This window comes from Oncorhynchus kisutch, unplaced genomic scaffold (genome assembly GCF_002021735.2).
Source record: "Oncorhynchus kisutch isolate 150728-3 unplaced genomic scaffold, Okis_V2 Okis03b-Okis08b_hom, whole genome shotgun sequence".
NCBI classification, from domain to species: domain Eukaryota; kingdom Metazoa; phylum Chordata; class Actinopteri; order Salmoniformes; family Salmonidae; genus Oncorhynchus; species Oncorhynchus kisutch.
Window position 1 is genome coordinate 18,803,028 of NW_022261980.1, and position 21,648 is coordinate 18,824,675.

Below are 21,648 nucleotides of genomic sequence, written 5' to 3' on the forward strand. Positions count from 1 at the left end.
TAATAGTGACGTCAAAATCATGCGCCTGTTGATGTTGTGCTCTTGCGTTTACGAGCGACTAGAATTTTAGCTAAATTGCGAATTAAATTGCCATTTAAAAGACATCAGACGCTCGTATTGTATTTTAACGAGCTGTTTCGGTACTCCCGTGTAAAGGCTGGAAATAGGAGGTAAGACTAACATTCAGATGAAGTGTTGAAGTGACAGCTTTCCAATATGACAGCTGTGGACGTGGAAGATGAGAGTATTCTGGCGTCAATATTTAAAGACAGCTTTCCAGACAACTGGAGAGACAACCCCGACTTCGCAGCCTACTTGTCCGAGCTCAGTTCGTATGGCGTGGAGAAATTAAACCGTGAACCGGAGCGGTTGGCGGAGGAGAGGGCGCAGATACTGCAGCAGACCCGGGAGCTCGCCTTCTCCAACTACAAGACGTTCATCCGCACCGCGGACTGCACCGAGGAGATTTACCGCGACTTTGGCCGTGTGGAAAGCAGTGTTTCCAAACTCCTCGACAAGTTGCCCAGCTTCGGGGAAAAATGCAGGTTAGTGGTAAAAGTTAGACAATTACTCTCTGTCGTTTTGACATGTCTTTTTTTTTTAGGCAAGTCAGTTAAGAATAAATTCTTATTTTCAATGACGGTGGGTTAACTGCCTGTTCAGGGGCAGAACGACAGATTTGTACCTTGTCAGCTCGGGAGTTTGAACTTGCAACCTTCAGGTTACTAGTCCACCGCTCTAATGGGGGATTCTGTCAGGGGGGAGATTTTCGGCACAACACCGGCAAACCGTGCCAACATATCCTCCAAACACCGGTTTCGTGGGCATTATCACTTCTATACAACATATTCAAATCATATTTTCAGAAAACTGTATTTTAATGAATTTATTTATACTATTTCATCCTTCCACAATATAAAGTCCCGACACATCTAGGGTTGTTACCCAGCTGGCTGGTCGTTTATTCTATCAGCTCGGCCAATTCGCGGCCAGAATAACAACAACGTTTCTGCATTTGTTTAATCTGTTATCCATAATAATGATCTAATGAGGCGTGATTTCACCTGACATAGAAAATATGTTCTCTGGTCAGGACACTGTTGTTCAGAGGAGCTAGTCAACAACACATCTAACACAATCACCTCAAACTGAAGCTGGAAAGACTGAAAAGGAGATGTACCAAATTTTGTTTGACCTATTTTCTGTTGATAGTTCTTTGTATAACGTTATATCCATAAACATGATCCTGATTCATTATTTCAACTGGCTGAGAAAAGCTGCCTGTCTCATCCCATAAGGCATAAACAAATCTCCTCTGTTGAAAACTAAGTGTTAGTCTAAAACAAACATGAGATAATGTCTCTTTTTATATATCAAGGCTCACGTCTATCTAGAACAAACAGACTGGTACCGGGCTCACGTCTATCTAGAACAAACAGACTGGTACCGGGCTCACGTCTATCTAGAACAAACAGACTGGTACCGGGCTCACGTCTATCTAGAACAAACAGACTGGTACCGGGCTCACGTCTATCTAGAACAAACAGACTGGTACCGGGCTCACGTCTATCTAGAACAAACAGACTGGTACCGGGCTCACGTCTATCTAGAACAAACAGACTGGTACCGGGCTCACGTCTATCTAGAACAAACAGACTGGTACCGGGCTCACGTCTATCTAGAACAAACAGACTGGTACCGGGCTCACGTCTATCTAGAACAAACAGACTGGTACCGGGCTCACGTCTATCTAGAACAAACAGACTGGTACCGGGCTCACGTCTATCTAGAACAAACAGACTGGTACCGGGCTCACGTCTATCTAGAACAAACAGACTGGTACCGGGCTCACGTCTATCTAGAACAAACAGACTGGTACCGGGCTCACGTCTATCTAGAACAAACAGACTGGTACCGGGCTCACGTCTATCTAGAACAAACAGACTGGTACCGGGCTCACGTCTATCTAGAACAAACAGACTGGTACCGGGCTCACGTCTATCTAGAACAAACAGACTGGTACCGGGCTCACGTCTATCTAGAACAAACAGACTGGTACCGGGCTCACGTCTATCTAGAACAAACAGACTGGTACCGGGCTCACGTCTATCTAGAACAAACAGACTGGTACCGGGCTCACGTCTATCTAGAACAAACAGACTGGTACCGGGCTCACGTCTATCTAGAACAAACAGACTGGTACCGGGCTCACGTCTATCTAGAACAAACAGACTGGTACCGGGCTCACGTCTATCTAGAACAAACAGACTGGTACCGGGCTCACGTCTATCTAGAACAAACAGACTGGTACCGGGCTCACGTCTATCTAGAACAAACAGACTGGTACCGGGCTCACGTCTATCTAGAACAAACAGACTGGTACCGGGCTCACGTCTATCTAGAACAAACAGACTGGTACCGGGCTCACGTCTATCTAGAACAAACAGACTGGTACCGGGCTCACGTCTATCTAGAACAAACAGACTGGTACCGGGCTCACGTCTATCTAGAACAAACAGACTGGTACCGGGCTCACGTCTATCTAGAACAAACACACTAGATCTCATTGAATGTTACTGTTCCATGAACTGTTATAATACTGTTTGTTACTGTTGACATGATGAAGAACCTGTTGGGCTCATGTCTATCCTCTCCTTTAGGGGTTTTGTGAAGGAGGCGGAGGACATCGGGGCGAGCCGGCGGATGAACAGCCTGACTCTGAACCGTCACACAGAGATCCTGGAGATCTTAGAGATCCCTCAGCTGATGGACACCTGCGTCCGGAATGGTTACTACGAGGAGGCTCTGGAGCTGGCAGCGTACGTCAAAAGACTGGAGAAGAAGCACTCGTCTCTACCTGTCATCCAGGTATTAATGCTACCAACTACCACTTCCTGTTTGCACAGCGAGGAGTTACAGATCGTACCACTTCCTGTTTACACAGCGAGGAGTTACAGATCGTACCACTTCCTGTTTACACAGCGAGGAGTTACAGATCGTACCACTTCCTGTTTACACAGTGAGGAGTTACAGATCGTACCACTTCCTGTTTACACAGTGAGGAGTTACAGATCGTACCACTTCCTGTTTACACAGCCAGGAGTTACAGATCGTACCACTTCCTGTTTACACAGCGAGGAGTTACAGATCGTACCACTTCCTGTTTACACAGCTAGGAGTTACAGATCGTACCACTTCCTGTTTACACAGCTAGGAGTTACAGATCGTACCACTTCCTGTTTACACAGCTAGGAGTTATAGATCGTACCACTTCCTGTTTACACAGCTAGGAGTTACAGATCGCACCACTTCCTGTTTACACAGCGAGGAGTTACAGATCGCACCACTTCCTGTTTACACAGCGAGGAGTTACAGATCGCACCACTTCCTGTTTACACAGCAAGGAGTTACAGATCGCACCACTTCCTGTTTACACAGCGAGGGGTTACAGATCGTACCACTTCCTGTTTACACAGCTAGGAGTTACAGATCGTACCACTTCCTGTTTACACAGCGATGAGTTACAGATCGTACCACTTCCTGTTTACACAGCGAGGAGTTACAGATCGTACCACTTCCTGTTTACACAGCGAGGAGTTACAGATCGTACCACTTCCTGTTTACACAGCGAGGAGTTACATATCGTACCACTTCCTATTTACACAGCTAGGAGTTACAGATCGTACCACTTCCTGTTTACACAGCGAGGAGTTACAGATCGTACCACTTCCTGTTTACACAGCGAGGAGTTACAGATCGTACCACTTCCTGTTTACACAGCGAGGAGTTACAGATCGTACCACTTCCTGTTTACACAGCGAGGAGTTACAGATCGTACCACTTCCTGTTTACACAGCCAGGAGTTACAGATCGTACCACTTCCTGTTTACACAGCCAGGAGTTACAGATCGTACCACTTCCTGTTTACACAGCCAGGAGTTACAGATCGTACCACTTCCTGTTTACACAGCGAGGAGTTACAGATCGTACCACTTCCTGTTTACACAGCCAGGAGGTACAGATCATACCACTTCCTGTTTACACAGCTAGGAGTTACAGATTGCCAATGTCCAGTCTCTTGACAACAAGGTTGATGAAATCCGAGCAAGGGTAGCATTCCAGAGGGACATCAGAGACTGTAACGTTCTTTGCTTCACGGAAACATGGCTCACTGGAGAGACGCTATCCGAGGCGGTGCAGCCAACGGGTTTCTCCACGCATCGCGCCGACAGAAACAAACATCTTTCTGGTAAGAAGAGGGGCGGGGGCGTATGCCTTATCACTAACGAGACATGGTGTGATGAAAGAAACCTACAGGAACTCAAATCCTTCTGTTCACCTGATTTAGAATTCCTCACAATCAAATGTCGACCACATTATCTACCAAGAGAATTCTCTTCGATTATAATCACAGCCGTATATATTCCCCCCCAAGCAGACACATCGATGGCTCTGAACGAACTTTATTTGACTCTTTGCAAACTGGAATCCATTTATCCGGAGGCTGCATTCATTGTAGCTGGGGATTTTAACAAGGCTAATCTGAAAACAAGACTCCCTAAATGTTATCAGCATATCGATTGCGCAACCAGGGGTGGAAAAACCTTGGATCATTGTTACTCTAACTTCCGCGACGCATATAAGGCCCTGCCCCGCCCTCCTTTCGGAAAAGCTGACCACGACTCCATTTTGTTGATCCCTGCCTACAGACAGAAACTAAAACAAGAGGCTCCAACGCTGAGGTCTGTCCAACGCTGGTCCGACCAAGCTGACTCCACACTCCAAGACTGCTTCCATCACGTGGACTGGGATATGTTTCGTATTGCGTCAGATAGCAATATTGACGAATACGCTGATTCGGTGTGCGAGTTCATTAGAACGTGCGTTGAAGATGTCGTTCCCATAGCAACGATTAAAACATTCCCTAACCAGAAACCGTGGATTGATGGCAGCATTCGCGTGAAACTGAAAGCGCGAACTACTGCTTTTAATCAGGGCAAGGTGACCGGTAACATGACCGAATACAAACAGTGCAGCTATTCCCTCCGCAAGGCTATCAAACAAGCTAAGCGTCAGTACAGAGACAAAGTAGAATCTCAATTCAACGGCTCAGACACAAGAGGTATGTGGCAGGGTCTACAGTCAATCACGGATTACAAAAAGAAAACCAGCCCAGTCACGGACCAGGATGTCTTGCTCCCAGGCAGACTAAATAACTTTTTTTGCCCGCTTTGAGTACAATACAGTGTCACTGACACGGCCTGCAACGAAAACATGCAGTCTCTCCTTCACTGCAGCCGGGGTGAGTAAAACATTTAAACGTGTTAACCCTCGCAAGGCTGCAGGCCCAGACGGCATCCCCAGCCGTGCCCTCAGAGCATGCGCAGACCAGCTGGCCGGTGTGTTTACGGACATATTCAACCAATCCCTACACCAGTCTGCTGTTCCCACATGCTTCAAGAGGGCCACCATTGTTCCTGTTCCCAAGAAAGCTAAGGCAACTGAGCTAAACGACTACCGCCCCGTAGCACTCACTTCCGTCATCATGAAGTGCTTTGAGAGACTAGTCAAGGACCATATCACCTCCACCCTACCTGACACCCTAGACCCACTCCAATTTGCTTACCGCCCAAATAGGTCCACAGACGATGCAATCTCAACCACACTGCACACTGCCCTAACCCATCTGGACAAGAGGAATACCTATGTGAGAATGCTGTTCATCGACTACAGCTCGGCATTCAACACCATAGTACCCTCCAAGCTCGAGACCCTGGGTCTCGACACCGCCCTGTGCAACTGGGTACTGGACTTCCTGACGGGCCGCCCCCAGGTAGTGAGGGTAGGCAACAACATCTCCACCCCGCTGATCCTCAACACTGGGGCCCCACAAGGGTGCGTTCTGAGCCCTCTCCTGTACTCCCTGTTCACCCACGACTGCGTGGCCACGCATGCCTCCAACTCAATCATCAAGTTTGCGGACGACACAACAGTGGTAGGCTTGATTACCAACAACGACGAGACGGCCTACAGGGAGGAGGTGAGGGCCCTCGCAGTGTGGTGTCAGGAAAATAACCTCACACTCAACGTCAACAAAACTAAGGAGATGATTGTGGACTTCAGGAAACAGCAGAGGGAACACCCCCCTATCCACATCGATGGAACCGTAGTGGAGAGGGTAGCAAGTTTTAAGTTCCTCGGCATACACATCACAGACAAACTGAATTGGTCCACTCACACAGACAGCATCGTGAAGAAGGCGCAGCAGCGCCTCTTCAACCTCAGGAGGCTGAAGAAATTCGGCTTGTCACCAAAAGCACTCACAAACTTCTACAGATGCACAATCGAGAGCATCCTGGCGGGCTGTATCACCGCCTGGTACGGCAACTGCTCCGCCCACAACCTTAAGGCTCTCCAGAGGGTAGTGAGGTCTGCACAACGCATCACCGGGGGCAAACTACCTGCCCTCCAGGACACCTACACCACCCGATGTTACAGGAAGGCCATAAAGATCATCAAGGACATCAACCACCCGAGCCACTGCCTGTTCACCCCGCTATCATCCAGAAGGCGAGGTCAGTACAGGTGCATCAAAGCTGGGACCGAGAGACTGAAAAACAGCTTCTATCTCAAGGCCATCAGACTGTTAAACAGCCACCACTAACATTGAGTGGCTGCTGCCAACACACTGACACTGACTCAACTCCAGCCACTTTAATAATGGGAATTGATGGGAAATGATGTAAATATATCACTAGCCACTTTAAACAATGCTACCTTATATAATGTTACTTACCCTACATTATTCATCTCATATGTATACGTATATACTGTACTCTATATCATCGACTGCATCCTTATGTAATACATGTATCACTAGCCACTTTAACTATGCCACTTTGTTTACATACTCATCTCATATGTATATACTGTACTCGATATCTTCTACTGTATCTTGCCTATGACGCTCTGTACCATCACTCATTCATATATCTTTATGTACATATTCTTTATCCCTTTACACTTGTGTCTATAAGGTAGTAGTTGTGGAATTGTTAGGTTAGATTACTCGTTGGTTATTACTGCATTGTCGGAACTAGAAGCACAAGCATTTCGCTACACTCGCATTAACATCTGCTAACCATGTGTATGTGACAAATAAAACTTGATTTGATTGTACCACCTTATTATATTAATTTTGTCAACACACAGTCTGACAAACTGTGGTAGATCTAGAAATACCTCGTCTTAATCCTGTAACAGAGTGTGATTCCCTGACCTCGACTGTAACGTGGCCTGTGTCTCTTCTCCAGGGCATCGTCCACGAGGTGCGTCAGTCGGCTCAGCTCATGCTGAACCAGCTGTTGCAACAGCTTCGTAGCAACTCCCAGCTTCCTGTGTGCCTGCGTGTGATTGGCTACCTGCGCAGGATGGACGTGTTCACGGAGGCGGAGCTACGGGTCAAGTTCCTGCAGGCACGGGGCAGCTGGCTCCATTCCATCCTGTCCACTGTCCCTGATGAGGACCCTTACTGCCACATCACCAAGACCATCGAGGCCTGTCGCGTGTGTAACCTGGCCTCTGTTATCTAGCAGTGGAATGAAGGACCCAGGAAACCTTTTTAATTCTCTGACATGTCTTCCTCTGTTCCAGGTACATCTGTTTGACATCATCACCCAGTACAGAGCCATCTTCTCTGACGAGGACCCCTTGCTGTCTCCCGGTGACGCTTTATTTCATTTCAGGCTGAATTATTTGATTCATATGAAGATTAAACCCAACAAGAATTATCTAAAGATGTGTTTAATATGTCCATATGTGTTCTGGAAAAGCCCGTCAGTACTGTGGGTTTGGTACAGACAGGTCAATAGTCCACCTGAAGTGTCAGGTCACTGGCTGGGCAGCCTTGTGATGTACGGTGTCTGTGGTGAATGAGGGGGCAGCCTTGTGATGTACGGTGTCTGTGGTGAATGAGGGGGCAGCCTTGTGATGTACGGTGTCTGTGGTGAATGAGGGGGAAGCCTTGTGATGTACGGTGTCTGTGGTGAATGAGGGGGCAGCCTTGTGATGTACGGTGTCTGTGTTGAATGAGGGGGCAGCCTTGTGATGTACGGTGTCTGTGTTGAACGAGGGGGCAGCCTTGTGATGTACGGTGTCTGTGTTGAAAGGTGTTGAACGAGGGGGCAGCCTTGTGATGTACGTCGTCTGTGTTGAATGAGGGGGCAGCCTTGTGATGTACGGTGTCTGTGTTGAAAGGTGTTGAACGAGGGGGCAGCCTTGTGATGTACGGTGTCTGTGTTGAAAGGTGTTGAACGAGGGGGCAGCCTTGTGATGTACGTCGTCTGTGTTGAATGAGGGGGCAGCCTTGTGATGTACGGTGTCTGTGTTAAAAGGTGTTGAACGAGGGGGCAGCCTTGTGATGTACGGTGTCTGTGTTGAACGAGGGGGCAGCCTTGTGATGTACGGTGTCTGTGGTGAACGAGGGGGCAGCGTTGTGATGTACGGTGTCTGTGGTGAACGAGGGGGCAGCCTTGTGATGTACGGTGGTGAACGAGGGGGCAGCCTTGTGATGTACGGTGTCTATGATGAATGAGGGGGCAGCCTTGTGATGTACGGTGTCTGTGATGAATGAGGGGGCAGCCTTGTGAGGTACGGTGGTGAACGAGGGGGCAGCCTTGTGATGTATGGTGTCTGTGTTGAAAGGTGGTGAACGAGGGGGCAGCCTTGTGATGTACGGTGTCTGTGGTGAACGAGGGGGCAGCCTTGTGATGTACGGTGTCTGTGTTGAATGAGGGGGCAGCCTTGTGATATACGGTGGTGAACGAGGGGGCAGCCTTGTGATGTACGGTATTGTCTATGTTGAAAGGTGTTCACGGCCAGGCGGTGAACGAGGGGGCCATCTTCCACGGCTGGGTGGTGCAGCAGGTGTCTGAGTTCCTGGTGACCCTGGACCGAGACCTCCAGAGAGGGGTGGGCGGACGCCTGGACTCCCTGCTGGGACAGTGCATGTATTTCGGCCTGTCCTTCAGCCGCGTTGGGGCAGACTTCCGCGGCCAGCTGGCCCCGATGTTCCAGCGCGTGGCGGCCGATACCTTCTGTAAAGCTGTAGAGGAAGCCATAGACAGGTTCCAGGAGGACATGAACCTGTACACTCTGATCTCTCTCCCCTCTATGCTGGGTGGGGGCTCCATGCCAGGTGCCCTCCAGCCCCCCAGTACCCAGCCAGGTACCCTCCAGCCCCCCATGGCTCTGCTGGACTTCCCCCCTCTGGCCTGCTTCCTGAACAACATCTTGACGGCCTTCAACGACCTCAGGCTCTGTTGTCCCCTCGGTCTGGCCCAGCAGGTGACCAAGTACCTGGAGGACGCCCTGATGAAGGTAACCAACGCCTGTCTGTCTCTGCTAAAGTTACCATAATGACATGTCTAGGCTGTCCCATGCTCTCTAGACACGGTAGATGGGATGTCCTCTAGACGCGGTAGATGGTATGTCCTCTAGACACGGTAGATGGGATGTCCTCTAGACGCGGTAGATGGGATGCTCTCTCTAGACGCAGTAGACGGGATGCTCTCTCTAGACGCAGTAGATGGGATGTCCTCTAGACGCGGTAGACGGGATGCTCTCTCTAGACGGGATGCTCTCTCTAGACGCGGTAGACGGGATGCTCTCTCTAGACGCGGTAGACGGGATGCTCTCTCAAGACGCGGTAGATGGGATGCTCTCTCTAGACGCGGTAGATGGGATGCTCTCTCTAGACGCGGTAGACGGGATGCTCTCTCTAGACGGGATGCTCTCTCTAGACGCGGTAGACGGGATGCTCTCTCTAGACGCGGTAGACGGGATGCTCTCTCTAGACGCGGTAGACGGGATGCTCTCTCTAGACGCGGTAGACGGGATGCTCTCTCTAGACGCGGTAGACGGGATGCTCTCTCTAGACGCGGTAGACGGGATGCTCTCTCTAGACGCGGTAGACGGGATGCTCTCTCTAGACGCGGTAGACGGGATGCTCTCTCTAGACGCGGTAGACGGGATGCTCTCTCTAGACGCGGTAGACGGGATGCTCTCTCTAGACGCGGTAGACGGGATGCTCTCTCTAGACGCGGTAGACGGGATGCTCTCTCTAGACGCGGTAGACGGGATGCTCTCTCTAGACGCGGTAGACGGGATGCTCTCTCTAGACGCGGTAGATGGGATGCTCTCTCTAGACGCGGTAGACGGGATGCTCTCTCTAGACGGGATGCTCTCTCTAGACGCGGTAGACGGGATGCTCTCTCTAGACGCGGTAGACGGGATGCTCTCTCTAGACGCGGTAGACGGGATGCTCTCTCTAGACGCGGTAGACGGGATGCTCTCTCTAGACGCGGTAGACGGGATGCTCTCTCTAGACGCGGTAGACGGGATGCTCTCTCTAGACGCGGTAGACGGGATACTCTCTCTATCTAGACGCGGTAGACGGGATGCTCGCAGTAGACGGGATGCTCTCTAGACGCGGTAGACGGGATGCTCTCTCTAGACGCGGTAGAGGGGATGCTCTCTCTAAACGCGGTAGAGGGGATGCTCTCTCTAGACGCGGTAGAGGGGATGCTCTCTCTAGACGCGGTAGACGGGATGCTCTCTCTAGACGCGAAAGCCACTGTGTCGGTGACCATGGTAGAAGTTACCCTGATAGGATCATGTCACACTCCCTCAGACTCAAGACTCTTGTTGAAATGATTTCCTCTCTCTCCTCCCCAGGTCACCAAGTTGATCGTGGCGTTCCACCGGGCTGAAGAGACGGCCTTCAGCGACCGAGAGAAGGAGCTGTTTGTCCAATTCTGCTGTTCCTTCGCTGAGGACCTGGTGCCTTTCCTCAACCGTTGTCTACAGGTCCTGTTCCCCCCAGCACAGCTCTCTGTCATACTGGGTAAATACTCTGTTCCCCCCCCAGCACAGCTCTCTGTCATACTGGGTAAATACTCTGTCCCCCCCCCCCCCAGCACAGCTCTCTGTCATACTGGGTAAATACTTTGTTCCCCCCCCAGCACAGCTCTGTCATACTGGGTAAATACTTTGTTTCCCCCCCAGCACAGCTCTCTGTCATACTGGGTAAATGCTAAAGACTAGAAGATGACAGAGGATATCCACAGTAACGACCTCTGTAATAATGTGAAACGTGGTTTTTGTCCTCCAGGTGTCCCTCCAACTCAAGTCCACCAGTACAGCGGTCTGGGTTGTATCGATGTGAGTCCAGTCCTGGAGCCTCTGGCGTTTGTTCTTCCCAAGAGGGAGACTGTGACTCCGGTGGGAGAAGACCTCAGTGTTGAGCTGGACGGTCTCACCACAGCTGATCCTCAACCAACACTTCCTGTTGACAACCTGGGACTTCCTGATCCTGAACCAATAGCAGGCCCGGAACCTATTGAGGATCCCATGGTCTCATCCACCATATCTACTGAGTTTGTTTCTGAGACAGGTCTGACCTCTGACCCTGAACTGGAAGCCATTTTGAACGACCCGTACCCTGTACTGGACGACCCAGAGAGACCAAGGGCTGACAGCCACCGTGAAGTACAGGAAGACCCTGAGTTGGAGGCCATACTGAATCCCCCAAAGCCTGTACTGACCGCCCCAGAACATAACCCAATCCTAGAGCCTGTACTGACCGCCCCAGAATATAACCCAGTCCTAGAGCCTGTACTGACCGCCCCAGAATATAACCCAGTCCTAGAGCCAGAGCTAGACAGTGAGCCATCAGAGCCTGAGGTAAACCCAGAGGTAGCAGAGAGTTAACCCTCAGGAGTGTTGGCAAGGTAAACTAACAATAGCCTTGAATTAATGTTTTGAATCTCAGCTAGTGTGCATTTTTACTAGTTAATTTACCATTTTCAGCTTTAGCTTGTATATACTGCCATCTAATCTGGGTTTGACACGGTGGTAACTGGACGATGTAATACATTTAAAATAGTTTATTTCTACTGTAAGATCTTCATTATTAAAATATATCCACAACAGAGACGTATTGAACTGTGTTTTTAATTAGACCAATCAAATGTCAGAGCAGGTTAGACGCAAGCCTTGAAAGTGCAAATACCGTCAGGCTTTTACAAACTTGGTAGTTTAGTTACTGTATGACATTATTTGAACCTGGAATTCATTAAGTTTACCTTATAAAAAAATTGCAATTTTATACAAAACATCAGTATTAAATCCATCTTCACAGTTCAGTTTCTGGGATTTCTCTTTAGTGGAACTTGGCGTGTAGAAAATGAAGAAAATGGCTTCCGATGCTTCAACATTTCTTCTTGCGGGCAGCGTTGGGGTTGGCCCGCATCCGACCCCCTCCGCCTGCTCCGTCTGTGATGTGCAGGTTGGCAGAGCGGCTGTAGATGTCGTGATCAGAGAAAGGTGAGCCGCCCCCGGCCAGGTAGTCTGGGTTAAAGACGTCCGTCTTCTGGCGGGCCTTACGGGACACGCGCTGCTGGGGGAAACGCTGGTCCTCCACCAGGTGGGGGTTGCTGCCGTGTTTGCCCCCTTGTGGCAGGGGCAGGGAGTACTACGGGAAACAGAGAGCGGACATTAGATTAGCATTCCAATCTCGAATTTACAATAAACTACGGTAACAGAGTGGAGAAGCTAGTCTGTAGCGGTAACAGAGTGGAGAAGCTAGTCTACAGCAAGAGTGGAGAAGCTAGTCTGTAGCGGTAAGAGTGGAGAAGCTAGTCTGTAGCTGCTATGGTAACAGAGTGGAGAAGCTAGTCTGCAGCTGCTATGGTAACAGAGTGGAGAAGCTAGTCTGCAGCTGCTACAGTAAGAGTGGAGAAGCTAGTCTGCAGCTGCTACAGTAACAGTGGAGAAGCTAGTCTGCAGCTGCTACGGTAACAGAGTGGAGAAGCTAGTCTGTAGCGGTAACAGAGTGGAGAAGCTAGTCTGCAGCTGCTACGGTAACAGAGTGGAGAAGCTAGTCTGCAGCGGTAACAGAGTGGAGAAGCTAGTCTGCAGCTGCTACGGTAACAGAGTGGAGAAGCTAGTCTGCAGCTGCTATGGTAACAGTGGAGAAGCTAGTCTACAGCTGCTACGGTAACAGAGTGGAGAAGCTAGTCTGTAGATGCTACGGTAACAGAGTGGAGAAGCTAGTCTGTAGCTGCTACGGTAACAGAGTGGAGAAGCTAGTCTGTAGCGGTAACAGAGTGGAGAAGCTAGTCTGCAGCTGCTACGGTAACAGTGGATTAGCTAGTCTGCAGCTGCTACGGTAACAGAGTGGAGAAGCTAGTCTGCTACAGTAACAGAGTGGAGAAGCTAGTCTGCAGCTGCTACAGTAACAGAGTGGAGAAGCTAGTCTGTAGCTGCTACGGTAACAGAGTGGAGAAGCTAGTCTGCAGCTGCTACAGTAACAGAGTGGAGAAGCTAGTCTGCAGCAGTAACCGAGTGGAGAAGCTAGTCTGTAGCTGCTACGGTAACAGAGTGGAGAAGCTAGTCTACAGCTGCTACAGTAACAGAGTGGAGAAGCTAGTCTGTAGCTGCTACGGTAACAGAGTGGAGAAGCTAGTCTGTAGCAGTAACCGAGTGGAGAAGCTAGTCTGTAGCTGCTACGGTAACAGAGTGGAGAAGCTAGTCTGTAGCGGTAACAGAGTGGAGAAGCTAGTCTGTAGGTAGCTTAGTGGTTAGAGCTCTGGATCAGTAACCAAAAGGTTGCTGGATCGAATCCCTGAGCTGATAAGGTAAAAATCTGTTTTTCCGCCCCCTGAACAAGGTAGTTAACCCACTGTTCCCTAGGCACCAAAGACGTGGATGTTGATTAAGTCAGCCCCCCCTGCACCGCTCTGATTCAGAGGGCTTGGGTTAAATGTGGAAGACACATTTCAGTTGAATCCCCCCCTTTCCCCAACTGACTAGGTATCTCCCCCCTTTCCCCAACTGACTAGGTATTTCCCCCCTTTCCCCAACTGACTAGGTATCTCCCCCCCCTTTCCCCAACTGACTAGGTATCTCCCCCCCCTTTCCCCAACTGACTAGGTATCTCCCCCCCCCCTTTCCCCAACTGACTAGGTATCTCCCCCCCCCTTTCCCCAACTGACTAGGTAATTCCCCCCTTTCCCCAACTGACTAGGTATCTCCCCCCCCCCTTTCCCCAACTGACTAGGTACCCCCCCCCCCTTTCCCCAACTGACTAGGTATCTCCCCCCCTTTCCCCAACTGACTAGGTATCTCCCCCCCCCCTTTCCCAACTGACTAGGTATCTCCCCCCCCCCCTTTCCCCAACTGACTAGGTAATTCCCCCCTTTCCCCAACTGACTAGGTACCCCCCCCTTTCCCAACTGACCAGGAACCCCCCCCCCCTTTCCCCAACTGACTAGGTATCTCCCCCCCCCCTTTCCCCAACTGACTAGGTATCTCCCCCCCCTTTCCCCAACTGACTAGGTATCTCCCCCCCCTTTCCCCAACTGACTAGGTATCTCCCCCCCCCCCCCCCCTTTCCCCAACTGACTAGGTATCTCCCCCCCCTTTCCCCAACTGACTAGGTATCTCCCCCCCCCCCTTTCCCCAACTGACTAGGTATCTCCCCCCCCCCTTTCCCCAACTGACTAGGTATCCCCCCCCCCTTTCCCCAACTGACTAGGTATCTCCCCCCTTTCCCCAACTGACTAGGTATCTCCCCCCCCTTTCCCCAACTGACTAGGTAATTCCCCCCTTTCCCCAACTGACTAGGTATCTCCCCCCCCTTTCCCCAACTGACTAGGTATCTCCCCCCCCTTTCCCCAACTGACTAGGTATCTCCCCCCCTTTCCCCAACTGACTAGGTATCTCCCCCCCTTTCCCCAACTGACTAGGTATCTTCCCCCCCTTTCCCCAACTGACTAGGTATCTTCCCCCCCTTTCCCCAACTGACTAGGTATCTTCCCCCCCTTTCCCCAACTGACTAGGTATCTTCCCCCCCTTTCCCCAACTGACTAGGTATCTTCCCCCCCTTTCCCCAACTGACTGGGTACCCCCCCCCTTTCCCCAACTGACTAGGTATCTCCCCCCCTTTCCCCAACTGACTAGGTATCTTCCCCCCCTTTCCCCAACTGACTGGGTACCCCCCCCCCCTTTCCCCCAACTGACTAGGTACCCCCCCCCCTTTCCCCAACTGACTAGGTACTACTCCCCCCCTTTCCCCAACTGACTAGGTATCTTCCCCCCTTTCCCCAACTGACTAGGTATCTTCCCCCCCCTTTCCCCAACTGACAAGGCATCCCCCCCTTTCCCCAACTGACTAGGCATCCCCCCCTTTCCCCAACTGACTAGGTATCCCCCCCTTTCCCCAACTGACTAGGTATCTCCCCCCCCCTTTCCCCAACTGACTAGGTATCTCCCCCCCCCCTTTCCCCAACTGACTAGGTATCTCCCCCCCCCCTTTCCCCAACTGACTAGGTATCTCCCCCCCCCTTTCCCCAACTGACTAGGTATCTCCCCCCCCTTTCCCAACTGACTAGGTATCTCCCCCCCCTTTCCCCCAACTGACTAGGTATCTCCCCCCCACTTTCCCCAACTGACTAGGTATCTCCCCCCTACTTTCCCCAACTGACTAGGTTTCCCCCTTTCCCCAACTGACTAGGTATCCCCCCCTTTCCCCAACCGACTAGGTACCCCCCCCTTTCCCCAACTGACTAGGTACCCCCCCCTTTCCCCAACTGACTAGGTACCCCCCCCTTCCCCAACTGACTAGGCATCCCCCCCTTTCCCCAACTGACTAGGCATCCCCCCCTTTCCCCAACTGACTAGGTATCCCCCCCTTTCCCCAACTGACTAGGTATCCTCCCCCCCCTTTCCCCAACTGACTAGGTATTTCCCCCCCCCCTTTCCCCCAACTGACTAGGTATTTCCCCCCCCCTTTCCCCAACTGACTAGGTATCTCCCCCCCTTTCCCCAACTGACTAGGTATCTCCCCCCCACTTTCCCCAACTGACTAGGTATCTCCCCCCTACTTTCCCCCAACTGACTAGGTATCCCCCCCTTTCCCCAACCGACTAGGTACCTCCCCCCCTTTCCCCAACTGACAAGGCATCCCCCCTTTCCCCAACTGACAAGGCATCCCCCCCCCTTTCCCCAACTGACTAGGTATCTCCCCCCCCCTTTCCCCAACTGACTAGGTATCTCCCCCCCCCCTTTCCCCAACTGACTAGGTATCTCCCCCCCCCTTTTCCCCAACTGACTAGGTATCTCCCCCCCCTTTCCCCAACTGACTAGGTATCTCCCCCCCCTTTCCCCAACTGACTAGGTATCTCCCCCCCCTTTCCCCAACTGACTAGGTATCTCCCCCCCCCTTTCCCCAACTGACTAGGTATCTCCCCCCACTTTCCCAACTGACTAGGTATCTCCCCCCCACTTTCCCCAACTGACTAGGTATCTCCCCCCCCCCTTTCCCCAACTGACTAGGTATCTCCCCCCCCCCCTTTCCCCAACTGACTAGGTATCTCCCCCCCCCCTTTCCCCAACTGACTTGGTATCTCCCCCCCCCCCCCTTTCCCCAACTGACTAGGTATCTCCCCCCTTTCCCCAACTGACTAGGTATCTCCCCCCTTTCCCCAACTGACTAGGTATCTCCCCCCCCCTTCCCCAACTGACTAGGTATCTCCCCCCCCTTTCCCAACTGACTAGGTAATTCCCCCCTTTCCCCAACTGACTAGGTACCCCCCCCTTTCCCCAACTGACTCGGTATCTCTCCCCCCCTTTCCCAACTGACTAGGTATCTCCCCCCCCCCTTTCCCCAACTGACGCAGGTATCTCCCCCCCTTTCCCCAACTGACTAGGTATCTCCCCCCCTTTCCCCAACTGACTAGGTATCTCCCCCCCTTTCCCAACTGACTAGGTATCTCCCCCCCTTTCCCCAACTGACTAGGTATCTCCCCCCCCTTTCCCCAACTGACTAGGTAATTCCCCCCTTTCGCCAACTGACTAGGTTATCTCCCCCCTTTCCCAACTGACTAGGTATTTCCCCCCCTTTCCCCCACTGGACTAGGTATCTCCCCCCTTTCCCCAACTGACTAGGTATTTCCCCCCCTTTCCCCAACTGACTAGGTATTTCCCCCCCTTTCCCCAACTGACTAGGTATCTTCCCCCCTTTCCCCAACTGACTAGGTATCTTTCCCCCCTTTCCCCAACTGACTAGGCATCTTCCCCCCTTTCCCCAACTGACTAGGTATTTCCCCCCCTTTCCCCACTGACTAGGTATCTTCCCGCCCCTTTCCCCAACTGACTGGGTACCCCCCCCCCTTTTCCCCAACTGACTAGGTACCCCCCCCCCCTTTCCCCAACTGACTAGGTATCTCCCCCCCTTTCCCCAACTGACTAGGTATCTTCCCCCCTTTCCCCAACTGACTGGGTAACCCCCCCCTTTCCCCAACTGACTGGGTACCCCCCTTTCCCCAACTGACTAGGTACCGCCCCCTACCCCCCCCTTTCCCCAACTGACTAGGTATTCCCCCCCTTTCCCCAACTGACTAGGTATCCCCCCCTTTCCCCAACTGACTAGGTACCCCCCCCTTTCCCCAACTGACAAGGCATCCCCCCCTTTCCCCAACTGACAAGGCATCCCCCCCCTTTCCCAACTGACTAGGCATCCCCCCCTTTCCCCAACTGACTAGGTATCCCCCCTTTCCCCAACTGACTAGGTATCTTCCCCCCTTTCCCCAACTGACTAGGTATCTCCCCCCGTTCCCCAACTGACTAGGTATCTCCCCGCCCTTTCCCCAACTGACTAGGTATCTCCCCCCCCCCTTTCCCCAACTGACTAGGTATCTCCCCCCCCTTTCCCCAACTGACTAGGTTATGCCCCCCCCCCCCCCTTTTCCCAACTGACTAGGTATCTCCCCCCCCCTTTTCCCCAACTGACTAGGTATCTCCCCCCTTTCCCCAACTGACTAGGTATCCCCCCTTTCCCCAACTGACTAGGTATCTCCCCCTTTCCCCAACTGACTAGGTACCCCCCTTCATTCCCTTCCCAACTGACTAGGTATCTCCCCCCACTTTCCCCAACTGACTAGGTATCTCCCCCCCTTTCCCCAACTGACTAGGTACCCCCCCCCTTTCCCCAACTGACTAGGTATCTCCCCCCACTTTCCCCACTGACCTAGGTATCTTCCCCCCCCTTTCCCCAACTGACTAGGCATCTCCCCCCTTTCCCCAACTGACTAGGTATCTCCCCCCCTTTCCCCCACTGACTAGGTATCTTCCCCCCCTTTCCCCAACTGACTGGGTATCTTCCCCCCCTTTCCCCAACTGACTGGGTACCCCCCCCTTTCCCCAACTGACTAGGTATCTCCCCCCCTTTCCCCAACTGACTAGGTATCTTCCCCCCTTTCCCCAACTGACTGGGTACCCCCCCCCCTTTCCCCAACCTGACTGGGTACCCCCCCCCTTTCCCAACTGACTAGGTACCCCCCCCTTTCCCCACTGACTAGGTACTCCCCCCTTTCCCCAACTGACTAGTACTCCCCCCCCTTTCCCCAACTGACTAGGTAACCCCCCCCTTTCCCCCAACTGACTAGGTACCCCCCCTTTCCCCACTGACTAGGTACCCGCCCTTTCCCCAACTGACAAGGCAATCCCCCCCTTTCCCCCAACTGACTAGGCATCCCCCCTTTCCCAACTGACTAGTATCTCCCCCCCCCTTTCCCCAACTGACTAGGTATCTTCCCCCCCCCCTTTCCCAACTGACTAGGTATCTTCCCCCCCTTTCCCCAACTGACTAGGTATCTCCCCCCCCCTTTCCCCAACTGACTAGGTATCTCCCCCCCCCTTTCCCCAACTGACTAGGTATCTCCCCCCCTTTCCCCAACTGACTAGGTATCTCCCCCCCCTTTCCCCAACTGACTAGGTATCTCCCCCCCTTTCCCCAACTGACTAGGTATCTCCCCCCCTTTCCCCAACTGACTAGGGTATCTCCCCCCCTTCCCCCAACTGACTAGGTATTCCCTCCTTTCCACTGACTAGGTATCCCCCCCTCCTTCCCCAACTCGCACTGAGGTATCCTTCCCCCCCCTTTCCCCAACTGACTAGGTATCTCCCCCCCCCCTTTCCCCAACTGACTAGGTATCTCCCCCCCCTTTCCCCAACTGACCTAGGTATTCTCCCCCCCCTTCCCCACTGACTAGGTATCCTCCCCCCTTCCCCAACTGACTAGGTATCCTCCCCCCCATTTCCCCCACTGACTAGGTATCTTCCCCCCCTTTCCCCACTGACTGGGTACCCCCCCCCTTTCCCCAACTGACTAGGTACCCCCCCGCCCCTTTCCCCAACTGACTAGGGTACTCCCCCCTTTCCCCAACTGACCTAGGTATCCCCCCCTGTTCCCCAACTGACTCGGTACCACCCCCCCTTCCCCCAACTGACTAGGCATCCCCCCTTTCCCCAACTGACTAGGTATCTCCCCCCCCCCTTTCCCCAACTGACTAGGTATCTCCCCCCCCCCTTTTCCCCAACTGACTAGGTAATCTCCCCCCCCTTTCCCAACTGACTAGGTATCTCCCCCCCCTTTCCCCAACTGACTAGGTATCTCCCCCCCCCTTTCCCCAACTGACTAGGTATCTTCCCCCCCCCTTTCCCCAACTGACTAGGTATCTTCCCCCCCCCTTTCCCCAACTGACTAGTATCTCCCCCCCCCCTTTCCCCAACTGACTAGGTATCCTCCCCCCCCCTTTCCCCAACTGACTAGGTATCTCCCCCCCCCCTTTCCCCCAACTGACTAGGTATCTCCCCCCCCTTTCCCCAACTGACTAGGTATCTCCCCCCCACTTTCCCAACTGACTAGGTATCTCCCCCCCTTCCCCAACTGACTAGGTATCCTCCCCCCCCCTTTCCCCAACTGACTAGGTATCTCCCCCCCACTTTCCCCAACTGACTAGGTATCTCCCCCCCACTTTCCCCAACTGACTAGGTATCTCCCCCCCCCCCTTTCCCCAACTGACTAGGTATCTCCCCCCCCCCTTTCCCCAACTGACTAGGTATCTCCCCCCCCTTTCCCCAACTGACTAGGTATCTCCCCCCCCTTTCCCCAACTGACTAGGTATCTCCCCCCCCCTTTCCCCAACTGACTAGGTATCTCCCCCCCTTTCCCCAACTGACTAGGTATCTCCCCCCCCTTTCCCCAACTGACTAGGTATCTCCCCCCCACTTTCCCCAACTGACTAGGTATCTCCCCCCTACTTTCCCCAACTGACTAGGTATTCCCCCCTTTCCCCAACTGACTAGGTATCCCCCCCTTTCCCCAACCGACTAGGTACCCCCCCCCCTTTCCCCAACTGACAAGGCATCCCCCCCTTTCCCCAACTGACAAGGCATCCCCCCTTTCCCCAACTGACTAGGCATCCCCCCCTTTCCCCAACTGACTAGGCATCTCCCCCCCTTTCCCCACTGACTAGGTATCTCCCCCCCCTTTCCCCAACTGACTAGGTTATCTCCCCCCCCTTTCCCCAACTGACTAGGTATCTCCCCCCCCCCTTTCCCCAACTGACTAGGTATCTCCCCCCCCTTTCCCCAACTGACTAGGTATCTCCCCCCCCTTTCCCCAACTGACTAGGTATCTCCCCCCTACTTTCCCCAACTGACTAGGTATCTCCCCCCCCTTTCCCCAACTGACTAGGTATCTCCCCCCCCCTTTCCCCAACTGACTAGGTATCTCCCCCCCCCTTTCCCCAACTGACTAGGTATCTCCCCCCCCTTTCCCCAACTGACTAGGTATCTCCCCCCCCTTTCCCAACTGACTAGGTATCTCCCCCCCCCTTTCCCCAACTGACTAGGTATCTCCCCCCCACTTTCCCCAACTGACTAGGTATCTCCCCCCCACTTTCCCCAACTGACTAGGTATCTCCCCCCCCACTTTCCCCAACTGACTAGGTATCTCCCCCCCACTTTCCCCAACTGACTAGGTATCTCCCCCCCCTTTCCCAACTGACTAGGTATCTCCCCCCCTTTCCCCAACTGACTAGTATCTCCCCCCCCCCTTCCCCACTGACTAGGTAATTCCCCCCTTTCCCCCAACTGACTAGGTACCCCCCCCCTTTCCCCAACTGACTCGGTACCCCCCCCTTTCCCCAACTGACTAGGTATCTCCCCCCCTTTCCCCAACTGACTAGGTAGTCTCCCCCCCCCCCCCCCCCCTTTCCCAACTGACTAGGTAATTCCCCCCTTTCCCCAACTGACTAGGTAATCTCCCCCCCTTTCCCCAACTGACTAGGTATCTCCCCCCTACTTTCCCCAACTGACTAGGTATTCCCCCCCTTTCCCCAACTGACTAGGTATCCCCCCCTTTCCCCAACCGACTAGGTACCCCCCCCCCTTTCCCCCAACTGACTAGGTATCTCCCCCCCTTTCCCCAACTGACTAGGTATTCCCCCCTTTCCCCCAACTGACTAGGTAATTCCCCCCTTTCCCCAACTGACTAGGTAATTCCCCCCTTTCCCCAACTGACTAGGTATCTCCCCCCCCTTTCCCCAACTGACTAGGTATTTCCCCCCCCTTTCCCCAACTGACTAGGTATCTCCCCCCCTTTCCCCAACTGACTAGGTATCTCCCCCCCTTTCCCCAACTGACTAGGTATCTTCCCCCCTTTCCCCAACTGACTAGGTATCTTCCCCCCCTTTCCCCAACTGACTAGGCATCTTCCCCCCCTTTCCCCAACTGACTAGGTAT

The 21,648-nt window shown here is 52.9% G+C and overlaps 2 protein-coding genes across 4 annotated transcripts in view; one reads left to right on the forward strand and one right to left on the reverse strand.

The window, feature by feature from the left end:
* LOC116359615 (conserved oligomeric Golgi complex subunit 8) lies at positions 1-11,994 on the forward strand. 2 transcript variants are annotated; one of them, XM_031812593.1, is made up of 8 exons: positions 13-545; positions 2,661-2,868; positions 7,314-7,565; positions 7,654-7,723; positions 8,867-9,378; positions 10,735-10,903; positions 11,171-11,614; positions 11,654-11,990. In XM_031812593.1, exons 1-8 carry the CDS (start codon positions 217-219, stop codon positions 11,767-11,769), a joined length of 2,100 nt encoding a protein of 699 aa, XP_031668453.1. In that variant the 5' UTR covers positions 13-216; the 3' UTR covers positions 11,770-11,990. The 2 variants fall into 2 exon arrangements, with proteins under 2 accessions (XP_031668452.1, XP_031668453.1); XM_031812592.1 differs by having other exon boundaries at positions 1-545; positions 11,171-11,994.
* The window catches only part of LOC109885669 (RNA-binding protein NOB1), a 17,265-nt gene continuing 7,610 nt past the window's right edge, over positions 11,994-21,648 (reverse strand). For both annotated transcript variants that reach the window (XM_031812596.1, XM_031812595.1), the window contains exon 9: positions 11,994-12,532. In XM_031812596.1, coding sequence (XP_031668456.1) covers positions 12,269-12,532 — 264 coding nt within the window. In that variant the 3' untranslated portion in view covers positions 11,994-12,268. The remainder of the gene's footprint in view (positions 12,533-21,648) is intronic.